This window comes from Pogonomyrmex barbatus, unplaced genomic scaffold, assembly GCF_055798465.1.
Source record: "Pogonomyrmex barbatus isolate J1 unplaced genomic scaffold, ASM5579846v1 scaffold13, whole genome shotgun sequence".
NCBI lineage: Eukaryota > Metazoa > Arthropoda > Insecta > Hymenoptera > Formicidae > Pogonomyrmex > Pogonomyrmex barbatus.
The window spans coordinates 2,510,864-2,523,019 of NW_028297109.1; the positions used below are offsets into that span (position 1 = coordinate 2,510,864).

Genomic DNA, 12,156 nt, shown 5'->3' on the forward strand with positions numbered 1-12,156 from the left:
TATATATATATATATATATATGAGATACATATCTAAAATATTTTAAATTTCCAAATATCGACTTTATTATTTAATAATTTGCCCCGACACATTTTCGTTAAGTAATAGCGACTCTAAAATTGACATGGAAGATTTTATTAAAATTAAAGCTGGCAAGTAATAGTGGAACGTTCGATATATATATATATATATATATATATATATATATATATATATATATACATGTATATATACATGTATACATATATTCTTCAATATATATTGGGAAATTTAATGTTATCTCTGGATATTGAAACTCCACGATTTTCTCTACATCACCAAATGCTACTCTCGTTCTCTCTTCATATCGCACAAGCCTCTATCCAATCATCCGCCTCTCGTTCTCGTTGATTCACCCAATAGGAAAGGAAATAGACAGCCGGTCCAGCTGATACTGTTCTGCCCCCGGATGCATAATAGTCTAGTTAGTAGGTGCAGTCGGTACCAGATTCGATTAGTCTCGCGTTGCGCGAGCTGCGTGGCAGCTTTAAACGTCAAAGCGATATATTTGAGCCGAGCTACATGACGTTTTTCCTGTTTGCATGCATAGCAAATGCGCGAATATGGAAAATAATAAAACATATTTATAAAATAATTAAATAAAACCATGTTACGCAGTTTATCGCAAAGAATATTGTTGTTATTACACTTTTTTCAGGTCACAACTATCGATGTTGCCGCTGCTTTAAATAGATCTTGATAACAAATAGTATATAATATAGAAACGTGTTCTATGAATTTTAATATCGTCAATTCATTGTGATAAAAAAATATATATTTTTTATTTTACTTCTTGTTGCAATTTTGAAAATTAATCGTTTAGATTTTATATATAGTTAAAGAGATCAAATTAATTTTAGTAAGTAAAGTACGTGTCAATCGAATTTTCAAACGCATATCTTTCAAATGCCGATAAAGAATCCGCGCGATGCCAATTTCGCGAAGCGTGATAAATTATTATGTCAGTATACGCGACTGGCAATACATCATTTTGCCAGGTAGTTTAACATCTCGTAGTGGACGGTAATATATTTTTCTTTATATCGGTATGTGTCATGTGTGTCTATATCGCTTGTTGTTAGCTGCTATGCATCGTTTTCCATTCGACAAACTTTTATGAATCGCTCGTGATCCGTTGATCATTGCTACTCGCTCGCATGTAAAAGTCGGAGTTACAAGCTGATGCGAACGTCAGGAAAAACGACACTTTCGATCGAGGAAGACGTTCATGGATCGTGCAAAAACTTTCGACGCGTTTGCTTGGCCTCCTTCTCCCACGCGCCGATTTGTATCCTTCGAGTGGATAATGGCTCGCCATTCGTTTTTGATTGTATACAGACTGGTGGCTTTTAGCGTTATCGCCTGTAGCAACTAAATTTCACTTGCCGTTTTAGAACAGAAATCCGTCCTGCGCTCATCGTGTAGAACTTTAGTTTCATCGTGCTATCGGCAGCTGGACGACATATTTTTAAAATCGGAACTTGACACAAACGCGCTTGACGCAAATGTGATAATCTTTCTTTTACAAGTCATATTTTTTTTTCTTTTTTTGAATTACTAAAACGTCCCTAAAACATCTTTTGTCATTTTTTAACACTTTGTATCCGCTTTACGTCCTGCATACTGATTTATATGCAGGATGATCCACGTATAGAAAAATAAATGTTTTTCAAAAAATCTCTTTAATTTATAAAAACCATTTATGAAAAATTCCAAGCATATTTACATCCAATTTCGTTATCATTTTGTTATCAAAATAGTTGAGAAAACAATGTAACGGACTATTCTATACGTATATTTTAATCAAATAATATAGAATATACTAGGATTCTATTCATTTCTTTTTTAAAAAGAGTACAAGTTATGTTAGAGTGTCTGCGTCAATTGTACTTGCATTTCAGAATATTATTTTTTTTTTATTTCACAAAAATGATTATGTGCGCTGCTGATTCCCCGTTTTTTTTTTATCGTATTTTATAACAATTTCTTCTTTCTAGTCATTTCATGACGATCTTGCATCAGATTGCTCCTGGTCCAAGTAGTATAAATTTCATACATTGAATAAATTTCCTATTCTTATTTTTATTGTCATCTAAAGATGCTTACGTTTTTAGAGTAAGTAACATATGTACGAATATATAAGTTTACTGAAGCAAAAGTATCCTATCGATATCTTTCATCCAATGTCACTTTTGGATTATATAGCGTGATAAATCCATAGGTCGTAACCGGATAGAAAGCGACTCGATCATCCTAATGTCGGTTATACATAGATCCAAGATCGCGATAATTGTTTTCCGACATCGTATCGGACGTGCGAGGGAAAGGATGGTTAAAGCTGGTTGATCCGGATTGATGGATGCGGCGGTCACGGCTCATTATTGGTTCCATTATATCCGCTTTCTCAAGCCGCGTCCGACCACTGTCGGACAAGCCATTCGATCGACCTGTGCTTTTATCGTATAATGAAACTGACCGTTAGTTACACCACAGTTAGGTACACCGCTATCACCGATCAGAGCCGTATAGATACATGCCATACACGTACAATATCAAGCCGGTATCATGGGGCCTACGGTCAAATGTTAATGAAGGCAGGCCCCAATGGTATATAAGCTGACACGTAAGTGGCCACTTGAGAATAACCTAAACTTCGGAATGATTAAAGTTGTGTCTTCCGATACATGAATGCATATTAAATAGAGCAGGAAGATATTTGAGAAAAAATATCGTGAATATTTGGAGTGGCTCTTTTATATAAAAAAAAAAAAAAATAAAATTATTAAGAAACTGAACACTTTCTTTAGAAATTAAATGCCTATTCTCGAATATTTTAGTTGTCTTTATCTTTTAAATTAATTAGTAATCTTATAGATTTTTATATTTTAAAATTTTATATTTCACAATCTTGTTTGTATTTTTAGATGTGTATGTTTATGTAACACAGGAGAAAAACAGGATAAACATAAAATATGGACATAATAAATACAAGAAAAAAAGATTGGCCCATTGTGTGCACAATCGCCTATTTTTCTCGAAAGTTTCGATAAAATATAGTTTAGAACGTGTTTGAGAACTCTCTCTTTGTCGTCTTACTTTAAGAAGAGGAGCATCAGAGCGCGAGAAGTTGCCCTAATACGATGAAGTAGTCCTTCGAGGCATACGGTTATGCTGATAATAGCGAGGTAGGCGAGGCAGGTCAGCAAAGAAGCGATAAAACTTCCTCGAGAGGTTCTCCCCTTCTCTGCCTTTCTGTGACACAACAATGCCGTTCAAGCCTCCTTTATGGACGGTTACGCTCCTCGCCACGAGTAGTAAATGACTTGGTCTGACAGCCACGTTACATCTTGCGATGATATGGCGATTCGCTAGGAAAAGTTGACATTGTTGACGGTAGAAAAAAATTGTTGCGAGTGACGCATCTAAGTGTCATGGCTCGAGACAGAGGTACAACTTGCGGTCGCGATTCTGGACCGTTCGCTTCCGTTTTAAATATAGATAGTATATAAAATACATCGGGGTCATTGCCAGGCCGAATTTTTTTCTCCGTTTCTATGCGAGTTCGAGCGAACAGCTTGTATTGTCCTTTCCGTTGCAGAACAATTGCATGCGGTTTATCGCGCGCGCTCGCAATTAACCGGCGCCCCGGATTTAATGCGTTCGACAGCCTGGCGAGTAATTGGTTTGTTCCGTTATGACGTTTCTATCGGGAAAATTAAATTCAATACCGCATTACATTAATGCGGTGCATTATAATTATTTTAACTAAGCCGCATTAACGAATTTTCTTAAAATTCTCGACACTTGATATTTGCAAAAATTCGAAAAAACGTGTATCGAGACGTTTTCAAAATTTATCGTATATCCATGGGTGGGTTTTAGCAGCGATAAAATAATTACGAGTAATGATCGTGTGCGTTATTATATTTTTCCGAACATGATTCATTATTTGAGGACGTGTAATTGCTTTTAATACTAAACGCATAAAGCTAATGTCAAATAAATACGAGGGGCTGTTCATTAAACCTTTATTTCCATTATCGGCTCGCATTTCACAGTATGACATTAGCTTTAAACTATAACATACATTTATACACGAGGATATCTAAAATCAATCGTTAGTTAAAAATAGTACGCTCAGGAATAGAAATGGACAACTAAATAAGTTTAGCGCAGAGGCTAATAGTCGATAACCGCGATATGTCAAATTGATAAATATAAGAGAAAATGTCGGTTGTAAATACGCAAAGGGAATGTCAATAAACAAATAATTCAGAAGCAGATATGTTACGATTTTATTTTATAGCGCAGTGTTTCATATCCGTTTTATTCCATTAACAGCTTGTCATTTTCTCGAATAACCCGGTTTACGATCAGCTTGCATTATGACGATCGACCAGAATACGCAAGTACTCGCGAATTATTCGTATTTCGTGACGGCACGAATCGAGTGTGGATAACGGGGTTAAATCGTTTTAATTCTCGTTCTAAGCAAAATGTGTCCATTCTATTTGTAGAGCAAAATTTATATATTTTATTCATAAAATATTAATTTTACGAATTTTACTCGGAATTTGTTTAGTTTTCGATTTTCTTTATTTTGAAGAAGTGTCGTATAATTATTTATCATTATCCGCAGCATCACCCAATCATAATTTAATTACTAGATATATATGACTCTTTTTATGTCCGTTTATTAAAATGTATTGCTTTTAGATGGCGATTTACCGTAGACTTTGCAATATGGCTGTCAAACTGACTGCAAAACACGCGGTGAAATTTTTTCTTCATGAGATTTCCCTTATAATTTATTATCCCTTGATATTTTTTACGGAATGGCCATTTTATGGCCAAATAATCGCAGCGAAAGTTTGTGCTGAAAAAATATTCCCTTATACCTATACATTTCCTGTCAAATTATTTTGCTCTCTTTTGAATAATTTATTATCCTTATAATGTAATGTTTAATTTAGTAATACAACATATTTATCATGTATTTTTTTTTATTTAACATAAAGTTAAGCTTATTTTATTTTTGAGTCTGAATTTTGATGTAACAGAAGGACCTATCATAATAATGGGTGTACGTGGTTCGAAATAATAAGTATGTATTTCTGTTTTACCAATATTTACAGGAATTTTAATTAAACGGTTAAATGCCATGATCGCAAAGCGTTATTTCTTTCTCGCGCGGCACAAAAATGTTTCATTAGCACAGTATTTCATAATTATCACTAACTTTATTTCTATTTTGTGTGCGTAACGAGCTGTTGCGAAGTCATTGTGTTTTATTACGGTCAGAAATGTATTTTAATGTTGCAAATATAAAACAGCCGCGGGGATAATTGATGCATGCGCGCGAGATGGATTCCAATGCACACACACACACACACACACACACACACACACACACACACACACACACACATATGTCGGATAGGGAGGGAAAGAGAATGCGAGGGAGGTAAAGAGAGGGAGAGATATCAACGAACCCTGTACCGAGACATGCATACAAAGGGGCACGTAATTTATTGTTAAAGGGGTGGACAAGGCGTACGATGCTTAGGGATGCTTGGACGAACGACGGTGGGAAAGGCTGGTGGCGATGGTGGTCCAGGTTGGGCGGATTGTTGGCGATGGCGGCAGCCATATCCTGTCTCGTTGCCCCGTTTCCGGGCGCCTCGGCCAATCCGGAAGCGAAGCGTCTCTACGATGACCTGCTGTCGAACTACAACCGCCTCATCCGCCCTGTTGGCAACAACAGCGATCGCCTCACTGTCAAAATGGGACTACGCCTCTCCCAGCTCATCGACGTCGTGAGTAGACCCCACTTAACCCATTATCCTATCGCATGAATAGCGTTTATACTCTATATAGAAGGCCTGCGTCCCCGGGACGCACGCCAGATATGTGGAGCAAGAGTACTTGGTTGTGAAATAGTCCAACGTGTTTCATCGATTGGGCCGAGCCAGAGGGAACGTTATCCCGGTGTATTGTTTCGTTAACGAAGTCGGCAAAGCAGGTATTACTGGTAGTGATGAATTTTAAGCACGGATAAAAGCGCCGCACTTCACTCCCCCTCCCCCTTCTTTCTCTTTTTGTTTTCTTTACGCAATTTTCGCGCCACTTGAAATTGCAAAAATACCGGATTATATTTTGAAACGTTTTGCCTACACTTATCTGTTATTATAAAAAATATTTTCTCTCACGAGCGCCATGTTTATGAGATCCTGATAATTTGAAATAAAATTCTTAATTTGTTTTTAGTAAAACTTAGTAACCTTAGTAATTCTCTGTGGGATTTTCGAGCATGTACTTAATTTTCTAACCACTCAATTTATATGATTTACATTGTAGCGCATACTATTTTCGCAATATTGACGTATATGGATGATGCAAACGTGAAACAATGTAAAGCTCGAGGTTCACTTTTAACTACTATTTGAAACATTCCATTCGTAAATCAAATTAGAAAAATTCTAGTTGTCTATGTACATTGTTAAATTGATTAAATTGTTTACGTCGGCTTAATGAGTTTCATTATGTATACTAAGAATTAAGATATTTTACAACCATTTACTCTTTTTTCATAATCGTTTCTCTCTCTCTCTCTCTCTCTCTCTCTCTTTTATTTATGCATTCCAATTATTACAAGGACAATTTATTATTATGCAAAACAACATGACTTTCGTTAATGTAATTGAAGCTTGATTTATAACGTTAAGATAGTTGAAGTTTAATTTATATGATCAAATATAGTTAATAATACATGTAAAATCAATTTATTCAATGTAAGACATAAACGAGCGTATGAGAAATACAATGAATTTTGAATTTATTGCACAAAACAGCCTTTTATTTTCTCAAAATCACAAACAATGCAGTTTTACCTTGACATTTTCGTTTATCGATTGCGTTATAGGTTTACTCTACCTAGAAAGACATTCGTTTGCAACATGTGCATGTTTGTGCAGGTGTGGAATATGGATTATGTAATAGATGACTGATAACGGTCGTCCGCGTACTTGCGGTGATAAGTTGGATTCCGCGAGTTCCTCTGCCGGAAACGGAACTAATTTACAAGCGAAGGGATCCATGGCACTCGAGCTATTAATTGCCATAATCTGATCGTCAGTAATCAATCGCGTCTCGACGAGAAACTAAACATACGCGCGCACATATACACGCGGGGACGCACTTCCCGGCCGATCGATGTGTTAGAATTACGTTGATTGTCCCCGTTCCCCGCATTGTCTCCCCCCGGTTATTACATTCGAGTTACATGCCCGCGACTCGATCCGAATTTCGGCAGTAATTGCTTCGATCATAGATCTCTATCGATTAATACGTGCCTCGGTCTAAACCATAATTAATTTGTTATCGGCTGTTATCGACGCGCCTACTGTCGCATATCATCGACGTAGGACTCGAGTTACAGATTACAGATGCAATTTTTGATAGATATGATGTTATTGTAGTTTATATCAAAAAGCGAAAAGCGTTTTATTTCAAGGAGAATTAAAAATCTGATGCTACCACTGTTTAATAAACTAAAATAATTTTTATCACTTCTTTTTAGTCACTCAATAATCATGTTTGATTTACATTATGATTTATAAAAGAATAGGATTACTAGGAGTTGTACTTCATATTATTGCTACTGCGATAATAAATTTTACATAATTATTATATTAATTTAAAATCTTCAAAATAAACAAAGTAATATTTTTTGAAAAATATTTTTGACTATTATACATACATGACTGTCGAATGATTAATTAATTTATTTCTATTATGTTAAAAAAAGACAATAAATCAATTTTATCGTTACATTTAAACCATCAAATAAACCTTCAACTTTTGAATGCTATACTCGTCAGAAATTTTAAATGAAAGCTTGTACCATTTCGCTTTTTCACAAATCTCATTATTGTTACACGGATGCAATAATTGCTGAACGCGAACACGAAATTGTCCGTTTGGATTATAATGATTGCCCGTCTACAATGTTTATGATTCACTCAAAACTATCGCGCTCGATTGGGGCGCACATAACTTTTAACCGACTGAAAATCCTATTACGAAGCCAGTAAATAGTAATTACAGTGGCAATAACGTACAACGAATTTGTTCGCACTGTACATACACATATCCGCGAAATTTACGAAACAATTGCACTCGCCAATCAGATTTAACGCAGACAGCAGAAGTAACGAGCGAGTGTGAACTTTGGGTTATTGCGTTATCTAAAGCATTTGAAATACCGGAAGTGTCGAGGCTCGATTAAGGTTCGATCGATAGTTAACGTCGGATGTCACACCGTTTCCCATCTCACATGACGACACTTGCCATACAACGGCCAACGCCCGCTTTTTATGCCAGCGGCTCGACAAAAGCTACGAAATTCGATCGATAGCCGTAGGCTAACTGGCCGATTGTTTCTTCACTTAAGTGGCTGTACCAGTTTACCGCAAGTGAGAGAAACAAGAACGCGGCGAGGAAGTAAGAGCTTTCATTTAATTGTCAGAGTCACACTTCGACACTTTAAAGGTGTCAAGACTAATACAATAGGTACTTTGCATTGACAAGATTAAATACGTATACTTGACATCGTTGTCAGGAGTTCTTTAACGGTCTTATTATTTGAAATCATTAGTCGCAATGATGAAAGGTAATCTAGTCAGATGTATTATATAATTCATTTTTTAAGTTTAAATAACTAGTTTCTTTCTGCATCTTATTTAAAATATTGCTCTAGATAACACAACTTTAAATAATTTTAAATAATTCCTTCCAGGGAGTGTTCTTTTCTTTCAAATGCCTTTTGCTTTCTTCCGTTTTCAATTTTCAATTGGCAAATGTATTCTAATGATACATGCGCGAGTAAAAATGTTTGTCGCGAGATCAATGCTCCTTGTCGGGCCAAAGTTCCAATTGATCGGAAGGGATTATCGGTAGAAATACGGTTGAGGCGGTAGAAGCTATACGAAAGCACGAACGAATTACGGGAATGTCGTGTAGATTAGGAGCGCAAACCAAGTCTGCATGGACGGATGACGGTGTGAATAACGGTTAATGGATGGTCGGAAGTAGCAAGAGATCGGTCGCAGCGGAATGGCATCCCAGCGGACTCGTAAGAGGAGCGATTCCTCGTGCCTTAGTGTTCGACTATTATTTACACGACCTCCTTTTCAAGGTAATCACCTCCCTGGAATTGCGGTTGTTCTCCACAGAGCAACCCCCTCCCGTCGTCCTCTTCCGCCTTCTTTTGATTCAAGGTAGCCTCGCCGCTTCGATTCTACGGAGATTTACGAGCGGCAGCAAACAGCGGGCAGTGAGATTGACTTTTACTTCTGCGGATATACCGGCTACGAGGCTCGAGGAGATCATACGAGTCTGCCTCTCTCGGTCTCGATTTTCCTTTATTGCAAAAGGATTTCTCTGTTGTGTGGAACGTGAGGCATCGCGAGAGCGCTAACTTGGGAGATTTTTACTCCGGCGAACTCCGCTAAATTACGCTCCGACCGCGTTCCGCGTTATGGGACTGCGAGCTAACCGCTGTCATTAAATCAATATCTCGCACGAAAAACAGCACTCCTTGCCTCCGAGGTAAAAAGACGGATGTATTTTTCATTCGTGCGTACAAACGTCTTCTCTCGATTCTTTTTCTTCTATTTTCTTTTTATACAGCTCTTTTCCTCTCGATCTCTTTCTCTCTACCTCCTTCTTTTCGTCATTTTCGTCGATGTGATACGCAATTTGTCGAGTAATGTCGGAATTATCGGAAACGTGTGTACTCTTAGAATCATCGCAGCCCATTACAGGTTCCATAATTGTCAACCGCGATTGTCACAATCGAAATACGTCCCGTCAGCGTCGCCAGGTCCTCGTCGCCAGATAGCAAAATTCTCGATGTCGACTGTCGTTGATTACGCGGTCGATTGCATAGATCCACCAGATTTTGATTGTCGAGCAGACGTTTGAGCAGCAATACTGCGACAGGTGTATAATCGGAGTGGACACGGATGATTGCGTCGCGAGTAGGCAAGGGTGCGAGCGCGAGCGACACGAGGGTGAGACGGTACTTTCAGTACCGTCGACAGCATCGCTCGGTGCGATAAGGGTTCATTTGCGGTGGCACAAACTCGCGCGCCCTTACCAGCCCTCCGGCTATCGGCTTTTCATTTCTTCCAATTAAACGCGAACGCTCCGGACGTTTCGACGGAAACTGGAGCGCACGTTCGTCATCACAGAATTTCTACGTGCATACTTCTCTTTCAAACGCGTCGTTTGAGCGAATGGTTTGGAATCTATGAATGGCCAATAGTGTTACACGCGATCATTTTTATCTCTCCGTTGAAAGGTGCGCTTTGTCTTCGTTGTGTAAAGCTTTTTGCTATTTTTCTCGTAGAGAATACGTCCTCCAAGCGTCCTTTTCGTCTTCACGCGTAAAAAAATTTCGAATTTTAGTACCGTCAATATTTTACATATATTTCATTTTATTTGCTCAAAATGTAAATATTGATGTAAGCAATTTGATAATTTTTAGATAACAATGAGATGTTATATGTTTGTTAATCTCTCCGCGTAAAAGCACCAATATATTATTCAAACTATTATTTTGCAGAAATTCATATTTTCAGATTATATATATTTTTATATAATCTATTATTAGCTTTAAAAACGTTAAATGGCACAATTCTCATGACACGGTTTACAATGAGAACTGCAAAAATGTTATCCTGTAGCAAACATATCAATTGGATAAAATACGTACAAAATAATTTTACATTGTTTTTTTGTCTAGTGTAATGTTTAGTGTTTTTCACAAATGCGAAAGTCATAAATCGATATTCTACAAATTCTATTTTTTAATAAAATGCCATTATGCTAAAGTTAATCAAAAGCGATTTTTGCTTATTAAAACGAATTGTAACAATGCAGATTGTAACAATGGAGATCTTTAAAGAGTGACGATCTTGTAAAGCAGTGACGATATTTTTAAACTTAATATTCTTTTCTTCTCTTCTTTCTGCTGCTATGTCTATTTTATCATACAATAAAATTTGTATATATTAATTTTTTTATCGAGTATATACTTATGATATTAATAAAAGTAGAACAAAATCGAATATTTTTTAGTCGGCATATTTTTAATTAATAATAATCGCGAGAACACGATGAAATATTATATTGAATTGTAATATAAAATTCAATTTATATATAAATAGATATTGCTGATTAAAAGGCGCAACATTTATTTGTTAATCAAATGCAATTTTGTATGTAAAATAATATGTGCGAGCGAAAAATTTATTGCACATCGCGTGTGGAATTGTTATCTTCTACGATACGGATGGTAACTAAAATATCCTTTATCGCATTTATAAAGTGAACGTTTTTTGAATAACCTCTGATTAACGCCTCAAACGAATTAGTTGAAAAGAGGAAAACGAGGAAATACGGTACTCTTCTCTCTTACGCTCGCACTCCTGTTTCACAAGTGTGTCAATTAAGATGACTCACTTTACGTAATCAGAGATTACAAATTCGCTTTCCTCGGGTTTCTCTTTTCGAGCGCGGCGAAATAAATCTCATCGTCTTGAGAGAAGAACATCCGCGGGGAAGTTGGTCCTTAAAGATTGTGTTACATAGATCGCGTTGCCTCGTCGTTACCAACCGCCATGGGATAACGAAGACATGTTTTTGCTCGTTAAAATCAGTATATTACGGGAGAAAAATCTTTTTTATTAATGATATTTATTAATGATTCCATATTTCATTTTTCTGCGAGGAGCTCTGCCTTTGCGGTGACTCTTAAAAAATGCTGAATCAGCATGTTACTAAACCTTGTATAGATGTGACATTTGCTATATCAATTATTGTGAGTAAATCGAGTTATAATACATTGTTATGTTGAGGATTTTTAGCCTGATAATAAATGAGACTATATTTTATCTTAATAGCCTGAGGTAAGTTACGTTCAAGTAAATTTTTCGTTGTTTATCTTCTTACCTAGAGAAAAATGGCCGAAAGATTATATGAAGAAATTAGAAAATGATAAACTACTGGTGCTCATCCTTCTTCACTTTAGAAAAGTCTGTTTAATATATTTTT

General features: G+C 36.6%; 1 protein-coding gene across 2 annotated transcripts in view; it reads left to right on the forward strand.

Annotated features, from left to right (window-relative positions):
* nAChRalpha1 (nicotinic acetylcholine receptor alpha1) overlaps nt 1-12,156 on the forward strand; it is a 220,865-nt gene that overhangs the window by 40,618 nt on the left and 168,091 nt on the right. For both annotated transcript variants that reach the window (XM_089072411.1, XM_089072410.1), the window contains exon 2: nt 5,580-5,855. In XM_089072411.1, the coding sequence (XP_088928537.1) occupies nt 5,598-5,855 (258 nt within the window). In that variant the 5' untranslated portion in view covers nt 5,580-5,597. The remainder of the gene's footprint in view (nt 1-5,579; nt 5,856-12,156) is intronic.